This window comes from Carassius carassius, chromosome 33 (assembly GCF_963082965.1).
Source record: "Carassius carassius chromosome 33, fCarCar2.1, whole genome shotgun sequence".
NCBI lineage: Eukaryota > Metazoa > Chordata > Actinopteri > Cypriniformes > Cyprinidae > Carassius > Carassius carassius.
In genome coordinates, this window is record NC_081787.1 from 6,984,830 (window position 1) to 7,003,212 (window position 18,383).

General features: G+C 38.2%; 1 protein-coding gene across 1 annotated transcript in view; it reads right to left on the reverse strand.

Annotated features, from left to right (window-relative positions):
* Window positions 1–18,383, reverse strand: part of LOC132113617 (phospholipid-transporting ATPase IG-like) — a 64,564-nt gene that overhangs the window by 29,945 nt on the left and 16,236 nt on the right. Inside the window, exon 2 of the mRNA XM_059521472.1 lies at window positions 147–266. Within this exon, the coding sequence (XP_059377455.1) occupies window positions 147–266 (120 nt within the window). The remainder of the gene's footprint in view (window positions 1–146; window positions 267–18,383) is intronic.

Here is an 18,383-nt window from a genome sequence, read left to right on the forward strand (position 1 = left end):
ACAAACAGGCTCTTGTAGGGAACTGGAAAACCCTTAATCCTGTAAAAATCTGATTACACTGCAGTGAGGTTAAGGAACAGCCCAGCTCTTCAGATTGATTGCTTTCAGATTTGTGATGGAGAAGTATAACAAATACTAGGAGTTACCTTGGAGGACACAATCCTGTTGTCACAGAATTTAGAGGGGATGAAGGCCTCAGTGTCTGGACATGGCCGATTTCCTACATAGATTGTCCTGCTGTCCACTCGCTTCTCATCTCCTCCACACTGCAAGGAAACAAGAAGAAACGGGAAAAAGGAGAGGGAGCTCATTCACATGAACAGTTAAAAGTGACACAGCAAGATCAGATCAGACTGACCAACATCAAACAAGAGAACCAGTCATGGGGAACATGTTTAAAAAAAAAAAGACATTTTTGCTTTTCTACTTTGTCATAGTACTGTTGTATCAGCAAGGTAACATTAGGTACAAAGGCTGTCACTGGGGTGGTACTTTTTCAAAAGGCACAACTTTTATATCCCTAAAGGGTTCATATTAGTACCTTAAAGTTACATATTAGTACCTAAAAGTAGGGCTGGGTATTGAATTCAATACTTTTTAGGCATCGACCGAATTGCCTTGATACCATCGAGTAGTGTTGGGGCTTTATGCTCCATAGTCATTTCGTCAGCCTGTGAGATCGCAGATACACATTATTATTATGTTAATTAATTACTTGCTTCGTTTCATAGCCAGAGAGTGAACCAACAAACTAAAGGATGTTTACTTTGAGCTTTGCAGCACGTGCTTTAACACAGCGCCAAATTTACTGAGAGCTGCAGCCAAGTATAACAAAGGTAAGGTGGGTCAATCCCACTAGCTGAAGTGTGATCAAGCTCCTGAGACTGGACAGGACTGTTTTTGATTTATTTATACATTTTTTTTACTAGATAGCAGGATGTATGGTCATTTTCACACAACACTGGGAGTGTTTGAGTATTGTTCTGTGAAAAACAGACGGGGAGTAGCTAGGGTGAGTATTCAGAAATATAGTCACTGAACGGAACAGTGTTTCCTGCAATGCTATTCAGCAGAGACACTGCGAACATGCTGAATCTACAGCACCACTGCAAAAGAAACCCAATTTTTTTTACCCGAGTTGGGAGATTATTTGAGCCAAACATTATGAGATAAAAAAAGAGTGGGTACAACAAAATAATAAAGATAATAAACACACGACATGCCTTTCTTCTTGCATTATCCTGAAAAAAAAGGATTCAGGCAGACCAGTACAGTTTGGTCATGAACAAACAAATGATATAAGCTGGTTCTTTTAATAAATCAGTCAAAAATAAATTTTGAAGACAAATCAAAGTTGTTGAATTAAATTTAAATGACTTACTGACTAGAAGTTTGCATGAGAGAGTACTTAGTCAGATATTCATAGTTTTGTTTAACTAAATGGTACACTAGATAAAAACTAAATAAAGTATGTTAATATATACTGTTGTTTTGTTTAGTCTGTACTTAAGACCCATTGTCTGTGCCAGAGGATTTGCAGTTGCTCGCCCCCTGTAAACAATCCCTAAGAAACACTGGAATAGGTCTGTGTGTTTGCCCTGTGGTCAAGTTCGTGACCCCGGCACATTCCTGTAGCGTGAAAAGGGCAACAACTTGACTCAGAGCTATGGAAGCATGGGATTGCCAGAGGAAACGTTGACACAAAACACACATGGTGACGGACAGCTAGGAAGCCAGATCTCTGCAAGCTTTTCCTTACGCGGCCTACGGTCAACAAACCGTGATTAGGGTGTCACAGGAGTGGGTGTTTCTGCGTGCAGTTAACAGTGGAAGCTACGATTACTCCCCATCAGATCTGAGGATGCTCCTCTAAAACAGTTCAAAAGTACCTGCCTTTAAAGTACTTATGTCATCTTTTAAAAAGCTAAAAAGCAGATGATTGGCTTTCCAGCGGGAGGGGCGGGACATGTGCACACAACCGCCATCTTTGCCATTACGGGTTTTCCTTATGTAGTTGTATTGAGGATTGAGGAAGTGGCATGTCTCTTATAAACTGTCTCTGGTTTTAGCCAATTATGTAGTAATTCACATTTGTAGAGGGTTTTATTTTAAACGGCATATAAACGATTATGCAGAGTTCAGCCGCATCTTAAAAATGCTGCTTTTTTAGTTAGTCACTCATCAACAGCGCCATTTCTGTCTCTGAGGGTCTTGATAAAGATAACATATGCTGTCATCACATCTCGACAGGCTTTCAGCATCACACTTCAACCCCACCCACCGCCCACTCGTTTTCCCCCCAGTGTTTCCCGGGACAGTGCGAGCAGCAGTACCATAACTGCTGGTGTGTATTATTCAGAATGCATTGAGAGAAACAATCTGAGGGTTTAATGCAGCCACGGGCTGAGCATGTGTGTGTGTGTCTGTTCCACACCTCAGGTAAAGGAATGGTAGGCATCAGGCCACAGGCTAAGCGCTTTCATAACCTGTCCGGCAATGTTCAGCTCGTCACCAAACAGGACTTACAGCATGTATCAGATGACACACTGATCCTGTGCGCACGCCTATCTGCTTGAATCGCTCACATCAGTGTATTCATCACCTGAAAACTCAATCACAGCGCATCAGTATGCGTTAGTGGTGTGCGATAACTCACGTCCCTCGCTTGGGGCCCTGAGGAACAAGAGGCTTGTGTGTATCTACTGCAAACTAGATGCAAATCTTCAGCATACAAGTCACTCTCATCCACATCCGCACTCTGAGTCAGAAGAGACAGCTATTTAAAACAGTCAACGACTGATTCTCCCCCTTTCATCTGCATCATCTTCTTGTCTCCCACTGGATCTGTCCTCGATTCGGCTTCTTCTGAAAACGTACGTGGCGGCGTAATCTGTATATTTTGGCTCTCCGATTGGTAAGAGCCTGGGATTACATACGTTTTTTTGAAGCTTGACTGCTCTTCACACATCAACGTGGCACGCGGTGTGTTTCCCAGTCCCGAATGAAACGGGCTGGTCTAAATGGAGAGGGGAGGGGCAGGTGTGAGGAGAGAGGAAATGGCACAGGTTCCAGAGCTCAGGAGATTGAATTCACCTCCAAATGCCACCCAGTGTTAAGGAACACAGCCCAGGGCTTTAGAAAAGAAAGCAAACATACGCAGACCTGTGTAACATCTAAACAGAATTATAAGGGTATCAGGGCTGTGACGACGCTTGTGTGAGAGGGCTGCAGTTTCAGCATTTCACAGAAAGGTCAAAATTCTCTGTAAAAGTGAATGATTCAGTGAGGCCCTTTAGGTTAGATGCTTGCTCAGATACGGTCTCTTCATTTCATTAGTTATGCATCAACTACAGTCTGGCGATGGGTTAGGAAGAGGGGCCTTTGGGAGGGAATCCACCATGACTGACTCCACTGATGATGATTATTTGCCTGATGTCTTTGTTGTTTAGCACCTGAAGGAATTTAGCAAATGGTAATGGCACAAAAAAAGGCTATTTCAGGGAAACGTTGTCATAAAAACTGTGACAGGATCTTAAAATGAAAGGGAAAATAGTCCAAAAATGTTTTCTAAGCTACAATTAGCTAGTGCCATGATCACTGGAAAATGGACACAAACATCCCCTTTCACTAAGCCCTCATTTACAAGAAATAGCAATTCTGGTTCAGATTCTAATTATACTGTATATGAAGATTTCAGCTCCCTCATGATTGGAATGTATCAATTATGTAAAACAAAATTAAATAAACACTCCGAGCCTCCTTTTTATGACTTTGAGCATCAATTTATATAACTGATCACTCGTGAGTTTGAGAAAGATCCGTGAATCTTTTTGATGGACAGAATAAAAAGAATGAATTCCCTAAAATTAATAAGACAAAGTTCAGGCTATTTCTTTTTTGGAAAAAGTAATGAAAATCATTTAATTTGTTACTTAAGCACATATAACCTTTTTTTTATGTAGCTGCTGTTGCCAAAGCAAAACCAGACAAATGTTATTACAAATCTGCACTTCTATATTCTATATACTCATGATTAGATTAATTTTACAATTAATTTTGAAAAAAAGCAACCCACTCCCAGCCTCCCTTACATGACCCTCAAGAGCATCAATTTACATGAAACATATGCTTAAATATTTTTTTAACTACATGCTAAAAAGAATCTGTTTGCTAAAAACATTTAGACAAAACTTGTCAGGTTATTGTGAAAACAACATTTCATTGATGTAATTTTTTTCACGCCATTCTCTTTCAGCACATTCAATGAAAGAATCATTAACATAATGAAACACATTAATTTCAGTAGACGGCAAACTACTTTTTAACCAGGCAAAACATTACAAATGCTGTACTTCTATTTTTTATACACTTCTATAATAAGCCTCATTTGCACACAAAGGAGGTGTTTCCCAGGAAGGAACAAAAATAACTTTTTAAATATTCATGGAGCAGCACTTCATCACATATGGTATGTGAAGATGACACCGGGCTCTGACACAGGCAACTGTTGAGAGAACAGGCTCCTCAGTGTCTATACCTCTGACAAATCAAGCAACAAGGCCTCTTAGTTAATTATTCTCACACCAGGGCTCATGTCACCAATCACAACACTAAAGAAATACCTAGTGATTCTAGAAAAAGGCAAAACGGTTGTCAGGAAGCTGAATACAGAGGAATCCTTTAATTTATTACAGTGAAAAATGCAATGAATCTGTGTAAAAGTTCAGTTCTGATAGTGATTGATAACTGTCCCGGGTTAAGAAGTGTTTTTAACTGAATCTTGCTCATCTTCTCTTGTGTGTCTTTCTCATTGGGAGTCATTAACCACAATATCAACATTTCAGTCCTGTCTCAAGGTTACCTGCTAAGCAAACACTGACAGTCCTCAGTATAAATCTTAGTTACTCATCAACAGACAGAATGCAAGAGCAGCTTCATTCTGTCAGAACAGACACGGACAGTAAAAAGAATACAAATCACAGGCAAAAATAAAAAATCAGACAGCATAAGAAAGGTGGAGGTCAGTGGAGATAAGAAAAGTGCCACTGAACTGGTATCGATTTTGAAGGGAGTTCAGTGTTATACGTAATGAGGGTCAGAATATAGGGCCCCGTTTCTTTTTCAAAGTGAGCGATACTATTTTCAACCCTGCTTATTCAAGGCCAAACAATGGAGGCGCTAATGTAAGGAAAAGGGAAAATGATGGAACCATCTTTACCATGGTGTCAAGTGTGACCTCAAATGGACATCAAAGAGCCACTACGAGTGCTGAGCTGGTTTGCTCAACTCTCGCTTCTCAAGAATGCATTAGCCTTTAAGAAAGAGTGGGGTAAAATGTGTCAAGTGGGTAAACCAGGTTGTCCTCTTAGTCTAGCAAATTGTACACAATTTCTGTCACACAACTAATTATTTAGGCCTATACGCAGTTGTCAGCATCCCAAAATCACATACGGTCTAGTAGGTACTACGACCATTAAAAAAATAATAATAATAATAATAAATACACTATCCTACATTCTATTTAGTATGAATGTGTGTAGTATAAATGTAATCCAGATCCACACTAGTTTACACCGGTTTCACCCAGAGACGTGACTCACACCCCATAGATGTAAGGCTAGGTTTACACTAATGTGTTTATGTTTTAAAATGAAAACGATCCATGTCCATAATGGGGTTTCATAAAAGAACACAACCTTTGGTTTCTACACAACTAAAAACGTGTGTTCAGTGCACACTGTAGCATCACGCTACATATGACAATTTATAAGATTTATACTACGCTTACTCAAAACTCACTGAAAACCACCACTGAATGTTTGTAATAACTTCTGACCGCGATCAAATTTGTGTTTTGGCTTAGCATTTCCCATGTAAACTCTCTGTATTGTTATGAAATTAGGCAAAATCTCATGAAAATCACATACAAATCATATACTGTAGTAATCGTGTGTTTATTGGCTTCATGTTTCATCCGTGGATGAAAGAGCTTATCTGAAAATCGTACGGATGAGGTGATATACGACACAATTTTATGACCTGCAAATTTCCAAAGCAATCACGTGGAATTCATGTATGCTTGTATGGTCGCGCCTTGTATCATGTGCAAGGAATTACGAGCCGAGTAGAGTGCCTAACAGATAGATTTGTTGATCTATCTGAAGTTGACCAATGACAAACTAGGAAAACCACAGAAGAAGAAAGACGAAGACGGCAGCACAATGGCAAATGTGGACTATTGACCAAGAGGATAAACTCGCTGAACTCTGGCAGGAACAGCGAGTGCTGTATGAGGTTTCTAGCAGCGTGTACCATGCTTTTTAATTCTCTCTCTCTCTCTCTCTCTCTCTCTCTCGCTCACACACACACACACACCAGGATGACCAGACGTCCTGATTTCCTGTTGCTGAAAAATAACCTGTACGTGTAGGAAACAGTCACGGCTCATAACTGCATATAAAATATTGATACGAGCCGTGACTGTTTCCTATACGTACAGGTTATTTTTCAGCAATAGGAAACCAGGACGTCTGGTCATCCTGGTGTGTGTGTGTGTGTGTGTGCGAGAGATAATTAAAAAGCATGGTCCACGCTGCTAGAAACCTCATACAGCACTCGCTGTTCCTGCCAGAGTTCAGCGAGTTTATACTCTTGGTCAATAGTCCACATTTGCCATTGTGCTGCTGTCTTCGTCTTTCTTCTTCTGTGGTTTTCCTAGTTCGTGATTGGTCAACTTCAGATAGATCAACAAATCTATCTGCAAGGCACTCTGCTCGGCTCGTAATTCCTTGCACATGATACAAGGCGCGACCATACAAGCATACATGATTTCCACACAATTAAAAAAAAAAAAAAAAAAGAAAATCGCATGCAAACTCGTATGACAGCAAAAATCGCACTGTGTACGCCCGCCTTAATGCTCATCAGTAAATCAGTGGATCATGTATAGAGGATGATTCTGTCTGTTCTAGCTATGCATTTCAAAACAAAAACACACTAGTGTAATCATAGCCTAAAAGACGTGGAAACATGAAAACTATTTGAACTTATTTATTGAGTTGGTTATATTTCGTTACTTTGTGCAGTGGCTCAAGAGATCAGTCTTTAAGACTGTAAAAACGCCAATAAGCAGAAAAAATAAAACAAAAAAGTTTTTTGAGGTAGTGTGCAATGTAATTTTGTTAAAACAGATAATAAAATTGGTATTTAAAAAAAATTATTGTTCAGGTATTGGTATGGAAAATATTTGCACGGTACCTAGCACTATTGTAATGTGACATAACAGCTACATCACTTTGCTGCCATTGACAAATCCTCTACCTTTGCATGTATAATAAAGTGTACTTCGAATGCACACTCCAGACTCTTGACGGTAGTAGTAGGTAATTTTTCCAAATACTATGAATTCGGATTTACAACTTGTCTTGTCTTTCACCTTCTAAATAAGTAGGGAAATATGTGATTTTGTAAGCAGTGCCTGAGATTGTGATTTATTTTCCAAAATGGTAGCTATGGGGTAAAGTGTGCCAGTGGCTCAACCAACTTCGCATCCAAATGCAGGAAATACTATTACTAGTCTTATCAACAACAATTTTCATTAAAGAATCTGAGAGATTCTCCGTTCTCCTTGACTAGAGGTCAAATCAATAAAACGTGGCACAGCTTACCCCACTCTCCACTATTGTCTAAAGCAGTGAAGAATCAATAACACAAACATTGTTTGCTCAATCAAGACCAGACGCAACTGCCACAGAATAAACATGACATTAGGGAACAGAGTAAACCGTATCATTACTATAGCAAATAAGACTTTAAAAGACATCATGTTTACAAGCTTTGAAATAAATGTGCAAACACAGCAGAGGTTCCAGGCCTCACCATGCTGTGATATCAATAGAAACATAAAGCAGTATTCAGCCTGCGCCAGCATTAGGGCTGCCAAACACTTACTCAGATGCAGACAGCTCACCACGTGTTAGAGGCCGACACTCACATCAAAAGAAAGCAGAAGAGTGCCATGACTGCAGAATTCATAGTTCACCTTATTAGAAGAGCATTTCCTCAAAATGTTTTAACTGTGTCAGTATTTATACTTGTTTGTGTCACTTCATAACTAATTTGTTGCTATTTTTCTTTTGATTGTGCAAAAAAAAAATCACTTTTAATGAATCATTACAAAAACTAAAAAAAGGAAAGTTAAGAGGATAGATAGTTAACTGAAAAATGAACATTCTGTCATTTACTAGAGTTAGGCTGATGGATCTCAGATATATTTTAGAATAGAGTTGATCTCATTCTTTTACACTGGCCAGATAGTATTTCAATTGTTTTAAATAATTCAAATCAAATTAAATGTATGCAGTTTTGCTGATGAACATCGTTTAGCTATTTTTAGTGGAAATAGATAGACCCATAATTATTGCAGTGTAAATACATTTGTCTGGTTTGGCAAATCACAGATATTACAAGTATTTTAAAAAGGAAACATGCAAATCTTACCATTTTCTCCTAGTTATATCCTTCAAATAGAGTGGTATTTTTCATAATGTTGTGTAGATGCCTTCACGTGACATCAACACCTCCGTGCAGCTGCGGTTGTACAGGAAGCTATTATCATTGGTCCTATACCGGACAATGGACAATTATGTTTTTTTGTAAAATTATGTAATTTCAATGTTTATCTCCATTAATGCGAGTGGAGTATGTAAATGTGTACGTCGACATGAAAACAGTTTAAAATAGTTGTTTACTTCATTACTTTTCTCACGCCAGGAAAGAGAGTTCATACGCATGGTCTAGAATGTCCGTATGGTGCGTACATATTTATGGCAAGTTTATTTTTTATAAATCACGATACGTGCATGGAAAATTGCATACACATGTTTCTATGCCTATTTTGTGCATACACAGCGTTTTAAATGAGACCACTGGACTTTTAATGGAGGGACAAAATCATTCAGTTGACTAAAAAAAAAAAATAAGTGTTTAAACAATTCTTAACATTTAACAACTAACTTGTTAAACTTTTTTTTCCTAAGTATGTGCTAAAAGACAGACAAATGACATTAGCTAAGCTCACATTCAGAGGTGGAGAGTAACAGTGCATTTACTTGAGTACTTTAGTAGAATTTCTGTACAAACACCGTACTTTGCACTTCACTACATTTCTATCAAGGTCCCTCGAAGTAGAAAATCGTTACTATGTAGCAGACACCCTATAATCAATTTTTTTTAGGGTTACGTGAAGTGATTTCCCAGCATTTTTTGAACAGACCAGTTGCAAATGTGATATTTACAAAAAAATGTATACGAAATTAATTTTGTGGTATTAGAAACAATATAGTCAAATTTCGCAAAAGTGTGTAAATTAAAGTATTACCTATAAAACCCACAAAAGAACTTTTGTTCATCTCCTTACAAAACACAACAGGCATTTGACTTGGAAGCAGCACTGCACAGATCGTTCTGTGTATGACATCAAAGAACCGCAAGCGCAATTAGAGGGAATTTTTAAAATCTTTGATTTGATGTCAATTAATTCTTGCTGTTGACATAAAAAAAAGAGAAGAAAAAGGAAACTAACTTTTGGTACTTAAGCACTTCTAAAAGCAAGAACCTTTTTTTTTTTTTTTTTTTTTGAATAGTCTGCAATTTCACACAAAGCTACCTTTGATAAATGGACAAACCACAGATTGCACAGTCATGGCTCATGATTCCCATGCCTATTTAGGCTTTTAAGGCTTTAGATTTTATTTCCAAAAAAAAAAAAAAAAGAGCCTTTCTGACAAAATTGCCAAGCGGAGTTGCTCCTGCAACCCAGGCTCCCGGAACTGTAATGAATATTCTGATTAAAAGTTTTAAGGTTGCAGGAAAACACAGAGTCAGCTTCTGATGGAATAACTCTCAGCAAATGACTGATTGCATTGCTGTTGAGCAATGGGATGGGAAATTGTCTGTGATATATCACTTCTAAATACACTTCCTGAACCCTAAGCTGTTGCACCTCACATTTAGTGTTTCTCAGCAGTAAATAAAGAATGGATTGAAAGATGAAAGAGTGATAGCGAGACCTCTATCCACCACACTGCTGTGCATGCAATAACAGCTGAATTAACAATTGATTGCTGTAAATCATATCATTTGTCTCTGTGTCTGGCAGGAAGGCATGGTGCAGTTATAATTAGCAGCGCTTGCTAAGGCAAGCATCACTATTACAACTGCTAATATATAAAGACATGAATAATACCTCGAATCGCACTGCTGATTTATTACTCGTCTACGCAACTTGATTTATGATTTTTGCCTGGTGGATATTAAAACAATGAGTGTCATATCTAGGCACCAGAATGAGGGAAAAAATTTAAGAATTTTGTTTTGAAACTAAATCTTTCGCTACGGGTCTTGTCTCTCCCACCTCACTCTTCTTGTCAGTCAGCTCGACTCTCCTCACTTGATAAATTAAATAGCTGCTGATCTGTGATGCGACGCTGCATTGAGCAGCCGTGTTCAGGCCATCCTTAAAAATATTCTTGTTTGCCGTAACCCGACCGACCCTGTCAATTTAGCACAGACTCAATTTTTTATTTTTTTTTGCTTTTAGTCCAAGCGACTTGCCGATTGTAAATTTGCGTTAAGACAGTCCAATTATTTTTTTACTCTTCAAACAACTAATACAAACGCAATAAATATACTATTAATTATATTTAAGTAAGTATTGTAATTATATAAATTGCCTTGGCTTACATACAAATGAAGGCTATCTTCTTTAATAAAAAAAAAACCTTGACGTCATCTGTGTTTACACGGATGTCACACTGTGGCCTGTGCGTTCGCTTCGTCTCATACTCTCACTCACTGTCAGAGTCAACGGTTCGCACTTGGTAATGATGGCTGCGGCTGCAGTAAACTAAATGTTCGCGGTCACTGTTCAAAGTCATACGGGTTCGGGCACCATAATTAGAGCTGAAACAACGAATCGATTTAATCGATAAAAATCGATTATTAAAATAGTTGTCAACTAATTTAGTCATCGATTCGTTGCTAAATAACTTTTATTTGCCGTAAGCGGCTCATTTCGTGCATATTTCAAATCTGCGGTGACCAAAGTGTGGCAGTAATGAGCCATCGGAGGTTTTACTCAGCCAGACGGAGAAGTAGCGAATAGCCAATAGCTGGCCTCGTTTTATGTCACGTGCTTCCCGAACAGCGTCTCTGCAGCATTTAGCGGGATGTGGGAGACTGGGAGTACTTTACTTTGAGCCTTCAAAAAAGAAGAGTAACCTGTAAACTCTGCACTACTGAACTGTTTAAGGGGACGTTCACATATCGCGTCTTTTGCGCGCTCAAGTTCGTTATTTCCAACACCGCACCGCATCGAGTTAAAAACATCTCAACTTTTCAGAATGCTGCAAGCGCATCGCGGGTCATGTGACAAGAACTAACCAATCAGCTTCATCCTTTCCCGTAACAACGTTAAAAGCTCAGTCAAGATGAAAGGAACAGCTGATCATAGTTGTATATGGATTTCCATTTTGAAATAAATTTAGTAGCAGAGCTACTGCAAGTGATTTTTTGAGCTGCAAATCCATTTATCCTTTGCTGAAATTTCCGCGTCTTCAAGGAGAGAGCACGTCATGGTTGCTTATCAAAGGCAGACGCCTCAGGGGCGCTTCTGCCCGAGCGCTTTGGAAAGAAGGAGAAAGCGCCACGCGTTTTTAGGCACGATATGTGAATGGCCCCTAAGACTTTTATTTGTGCAGATTCTCCAGTACAATGTTGTTTGCAAATGTTTAGTCGTAAAAGCTGATAACATTGCTTTTTAACAGTTAACATTTAAAGCTTTACAAACATGTTCTGTGATCAGTTTGTCGTTTACCAGTTCAAAATTCAGTCGTGCAGCCTAATTATGACTGAATGAGAGAGGTAAATGTTTAAAGATATTTGAAATGCACTTTTTTTCTAAGTATTCACTGCTCTTTTTCACACAGCAGGTTTTTTGTGTGTGACTGTCCAATTTTTTTTTTCTGGACAACCTTCTGATGGATTTTACTTTAAATTGTGAGTTCCATTCAGGTTTCATGCCATTGGCACTTTATTCGAAGGATTGTTTACAATTTCACAGCAAAAGCTATAAAGCTGTTTCCCAGTAAATAATAAAATACAATGCACTGCAATTTTATTCTGTTTTATCCTTATTCTTCGTGAAAATATGTTCTGAAAGATTCCTTAATAAGCTTTGTTTTGGATGTTAAACTACTTTAGGAGCTCTAAGGACTGCCATGGTGAAAACATTATTTTAAATCTCCTTGTGAAATTTGCTAGAGTATAGGTCAGTGTTCTGATTGCAGAAGAGTTCGACAAAGGATTACTAACACAATAAAACAACTCCAGGTATATTTTTGATTAGGATATGACAGTGCAAAATGGTTAAAATCTCTTAAAAATCTATGCTGAAGGATAAAGACCATTTATTAATAATTTACTTGGGGAAAAATGGGAAAAACTAAAATATAAGTACATAAACCGATTAATCGATTAATCGTAAAAATAATCGACAGATTAATCGATTATCAAAATAATCGTTAGTTGCAGCCCTAACCATAATACATCTAAAAAAATTCATTAAAACAGCTCGACACCACTTTAACTTGGCACAAAGTTCTGGAAAAACTGTGCCCAGATCTTTTCCCATCCCTTCTCCTCTCTAGTCTAAAACCGTGACCGTGTCGACTGTCACTTTATGTTCGAAAATCTATTGCACGAATCAAGCACGAATCAACCAACACAAGTTTCGAAAACGAAAATAAGAAAATGATTTTAACGATCTTTTCTCGGAGCGCGTCCAGGTTTTTTTTTTTTTGAACAGACGTCACACAGCAACTGCAGCTTCGGACAAACAAGCATAACAGCAAATAATACTTCTGCACAATGTTTCTCTTTTTACAACAGAAATGTGAATTCAGCCGGTATTAAGTCTCAAAATTCGAATTGTATTCGAATTCTAAATGCATAATTTCAGTTAGGGTGAAGAAAAGCTTTTTGCTTCTCTTCTGAGGCTCAAGATAGCGCATCAAGCAAAATATTACTGCATGTTTATTCAAAGCATTAGAATACATGACTGTGAAAAAAACATAATATTTAAAATAATGTTTATGAACCAATTATTATTAATTAAGTTGCTTAAAGAACTATAAACAAAACAGCATCATGTATGCATGCATTGTTAAATAAATAAAAAGGGCGGAAAACCAGTCGCACAGGATACATTTTTTCATTTAAAAACATGAGATGCGCGAAATATGCGTTTTGTGTGAACAGCTTGGTTTCAGTTTTGATGTAAACAAGATCTTCTCCACATTGATTTTTTTTAATTTTTAAGTGGCTTCAACTGGATAGGCTAACATAACCTTATAATGCAATGACACATATATTGTCATCGCATCTCGTGCGCGTACACGAGGTGAAAGATGAGAAAGCAGATACTGCGTGTCGAGCTCGTCCGCCTTTGAAAGTTGTGACAACCCAAGAAAGCAAAGTAAACGTTCTCTCATTTGTAGGTTGCATTGATACAAGTGGATGCAAGTAAAACAGTACCTCATTTTTTTCTCACCTGAAATTCATGCAATAAACATGTTTTTGACAAAGATTTTAATTTGTTTGTGGTCTATATAGCCTGCATCAAAATGAGGTTTGCGATGATGCGCCCGAAGGCACGGGTTGAAGACCCCAGTAAGTGATGTCACGATATGCTAATTTGTTTAAATTCATACCGACGTCATCACCATAAGAAAAATTTACTTTTTTTTTTACATTGAAACTTGAAAAATAAAATAGAGACCGACCTACCGACCCTTTTTTTTTTTTTAAATTACTGTTACTGCAAACCAAAATATCTTTAAGGATGGCCTCAGTTTTTAATTTTAGTGTCTGTTCTCTAACTGAACTAAATTATTTTTATTACTATAAAAATCAGAAAGACAGTTGGAGGCAGTGCTGCGGTGGGCAAGTAACAGTCAACACCAACTATCACAGCAAGCCTACATAGCAACCTTCTAAATAACACTCCAAAGACCTTAGCAAACACCCACATCATTACAGCTTTGTGGCAGAGACTTCTGCATAGGCAAACAACACTCACATGCTCACAGAAAATGCAGAAATGCAGTTTTGTATCTTTTTTATGTGAGCAAGTAGACTCAAAGAAACACCAAAATTGAGTCTTTCAGTAATATTCAACTCCTTTGAAATGTTTGATGAACAACACAGTGACATTGAAGTCCAAAAGACAATGTTTCTAAGAGACCAATCTCTCATCAGGCACATCTCAGATCATCTTAAACAAACAAAACCAGTCAATAACCCATTCACATTTCCAACTTGAATTGTATTATGCTTTGATATAAACACATAAGAATTCTTATGCGTTTATATTACAGAACAGAATCCCAGTGGTCAGAGAAAGTGACCAGTGGATGAAGTTGATGGCACATGTGACGAGAAAGTCCTAGTGAAGGTGAAGCGCTGAGATTAGGCTCTATGTGACAGATAAACTCACAAAATATTTCACAATAGCAGGCCAAAATCTGTTCTATTTTTGAAACATCCTCTGCATCAGAACAGGAGGCGAGCTGCAGTTTGGACACCCTCTGAGTTAAATTAATAGTAATAATGGAAAGAGTACAGCACAGTTGTAAATCTACCACAAGCAGACTGTTCTTGAAAAGCAAGAAACCAAATGACCAACGAGTTAAAATCTTCAGATTGGAGGATAAATCAACAATCATGTCATACGACATCTCACCTAGAGTCTGCCAGAAGGCACGTGACGGATCTGAAACTTGCTGAGAGAGGTTTCTATGGTCTTGTAAGCTTTTTGGCCATCAGATTGAACACTGCACTTTCTGGAGAGGCAAGGAGGCTTCGCATCAGAAGGCATTGGAGAGCTTGAAAATGCTTTTTAGAAGCATGATGATAAGAAAGACTTTAAATTGTGTTCTTCGGAAGGTGACAAGGCAAATATTTTGTTCATAGTGAAGGGGATTTCCTTACAATGCACTTCCTTATTCTCTTGCCATGAGTGGATGTATGTTTGCATTTCAATGGGCCCTGAGGCTATCCAGAAATGCAGAGCCATCAGTCATCCATCAATGCCTGTTCTTCACCTTTTCTGAAAACCTGTACAAACCAGATTCCCTGCATTACACAAAACAAAGATGGTGACAAACAAAGTGGTTTATTTACAGTCATATTCCACCACAGACATTCAGAGCAGCAGGCAATCAATGCTAAGAAAACAGGGCAAGAAGGCAGGACGTCAAAGTGACAGTGACGGCCTGAGAGCAGAAGAACAGGCTCAAGTCAAGTGTGAATGACTGAGTGAACAATGAGCTTCTACTCCTCAAAGTGGATCTCAGTGGAGATCTCGTGGCCCAGGGCTGATGAGATGCTACACATGACCGCCGGGCCTCTCCTGTAGTAGTAACCACAAACAAATGGCAAAACAAATGGTCTACTACTGACTTTGCATATTAATTTGAATACTTGAAAATGCAAGGACGCCTTATCTGAGAAGCCAAACACTGACAGTGGGAGACACTGGTTGCCCGAGGAACAAGACTGTTGCTACACTGAAAAAGGACCTAGTAATTAACAGCACTGATGGGGAAAAAAGAAAAGGACTGAATGTTTAAAATAACTGCTCAGATTTAGAGACTTGGAGTAAAGTGTAAGGGGCTTTTGAAGGCTGTATTAAACATACAACACCCACTGACTGCTCTCAGCTCATAACCTGATGCTAACAGTAGGGTGAAGTTGAGTGAGTCCAAAAGGACATGTTTTTAGAAATCCAAACCACTTTCATCCTACACATCAGAGTTTGTCGATTCCTAAAACTAACAAAATCAGTCATAAGGATCAATTATGTCTTCACAATTACGGTTTCAAATGCTCTTCAAAATAAATTAGAAAATATAATATTTTCTCATTTGTAATAAAGGGCACCTTCTATGCAAAATCCACTTTTACATGGTGTTTGGACATAAATATATGTTGGCAGTGTGTGAACACAACCATTCACCCACTCCTTATTTTTTAATCCCCATTAAACCAAATCAATCTCATTAGACATGCCGTTTTTATTGTCTGAGCAATGTGACATCACACTGTTCAGGCTCCGCCCACGACCGAGTAGTTTCCGTGTTTGGTTTGGTTGTACACTGTCCTCCATTTTCTCCAAGCTCAAGTAGCTGTAGCATCAACAATGTCTTGTTTGCAATCCCTGTTTTCGGTGTTTGGATGTAAGACTGAACTGAAGAGTTCAGAGTTCATTTCCTCCCATGACGCAGTGGATTACTTTTACTTCTGAAGGCAATGCATATGTGTGCAATGCAAATGTGTGTATATGTGTGCTCATCCCTCATTGCAACTGGGCTGTGAAAACTCCTCAAATACATAAATGTATCAAATAACCATTCTGAGACGTTCGGTTTCATTCTCATAGGTGTTTCTTTTGCCAGAGTCTCTCCTTCATCTGTGTCGTATTGTTCATACATGTACAGCCGAATACGACATTTTCTGAAAGACAATTTCCACATTATAATAAATGATCGGTGGGGTATTTTGAGCTGATACGTCACAGACACATTCTGGGAACACCCAAGACCAATATTACATCTTGTAAAAAGGGGTGCCCTTTATGCACTCATTAGATTTGCTATTCTGAATCCTTTAATTCCATTTAGTTTTTAATGTTTTAATGTAATTTGTTTTCTGAGTTGCACCGAATTTCAATAATAAAAAATTATAAGGTTTAGTATCATTGAAAAGTATAATATAATATATATTCTCTGATTCATATTAAGTACTCCATACATTTTCTATTCTTAATCATTTAAGTCTAATTGTTTTTTTTATGTTTTACCATAATTTTTTGAGTTGCACTGAAATTTAATCAAAGTAATACATTGAATAATATATCACACTAATTGTGTAAAAAGATGGCACACATGGCAATGTTTTTTTTTTTACATTTCAATAAAGATGACTTTTAAAATGGAAAGAAGCAGAACTTGCAAGGAAACATACCAGTACACTAAAAGAAAGTCCCACACTTCTTAACACAGAAAATATATATATATAAATGTGAAAAATGTGGGCAGTACTCACTGTGCCGGTTCTGTGCTTTACAATAGTGATGAAATGCTCAACAAGCTTAAAGCCAAAAAAAACAAGCTATCTGGCTACAGTTTCACTGTAGTTATGCAAGGGAGAGCAGAGTTCCCACCGAGCGGCAACCTCCCGCTCTCTCTAGTGAAGCCAATAAGGAAGTGACTAAAACTGCAATTCATCGACTGGCCGCTTGAGGCTGGCTGCAAAAGAGAGTCAATCCCATAGACTCCCCATGTTAAAATGCCCAACTTTACAGCAGAAAAAAAACATGTTTTCAGCCTGGTGCAAAAAATGATTTAGGTCTATATAGCTAATTTTGCCCTTCATGACTGTGAGGGGGTGAATTTTTTTATAACTCATCCATTTAAATTATATTAAGCCTTAAAGTTCTGCATAATTAAGGGCGTGGCCACTTGAGTGACAGGTGAATTGCCACTGCGGTCACAGCTGTCGCGCTAGGTGGGCGTGGCTTCAGCAACCAGCTCCCGCACTTTTGCCCATTTTCGATTGTCCAGGAGAGTCGCACGGCCAAGATGGCGACGGCTCGCTCTGCACACTTTAGGCTTCAAAAACAGACTTCAGGAGTCTACGGGTGACGTCACGGACACTACGTCCATGTTTTTATACAGTCTATGGTTCCCACAAATCAAAACTAAAACCCACATTATTACAACATCAAGCCTACATTTACACAGCTAAATTAAATTATCTGTCTGGCACAGAACATCATTTAATTCCGATTTAGATTGAGCTTTCATAGACAAAACATTTTTTTAATATGAAATGCATCGAGTAATATCAACATCATCAGCCTTACATTAGGACTTCAGCTGCTGCTTCTGCACTTTCTGCGCATTACCTGATAATAAACATGAATAGAAGGCTTATCCACCTTCATTCATCACATTTTATACTGGTAGTAGTCACCAAAAAGTACAGCAAGATCCCACAATGCCTTATGGTACTGACTCCCAAGTAGGCTTGCTGCGATAGACAGTGTTGACGGTGTAACCGGTTTTAAGCCGCAACACCGGTTACATTCCTTTCCCACCGTGACACAGTCCCCAACGTCGTTTTGATTTTTTTAAAGTATTCGTTTTTTCGTAAAAAAAAATATTTGAATTAAGTAAAAATAATTATAAATAATTTAGTTTAAAAGAAAGCATAAACTATCATTAAAAACTGAACGCAGCTACAATGCTGCGTGCCAAGAGAGT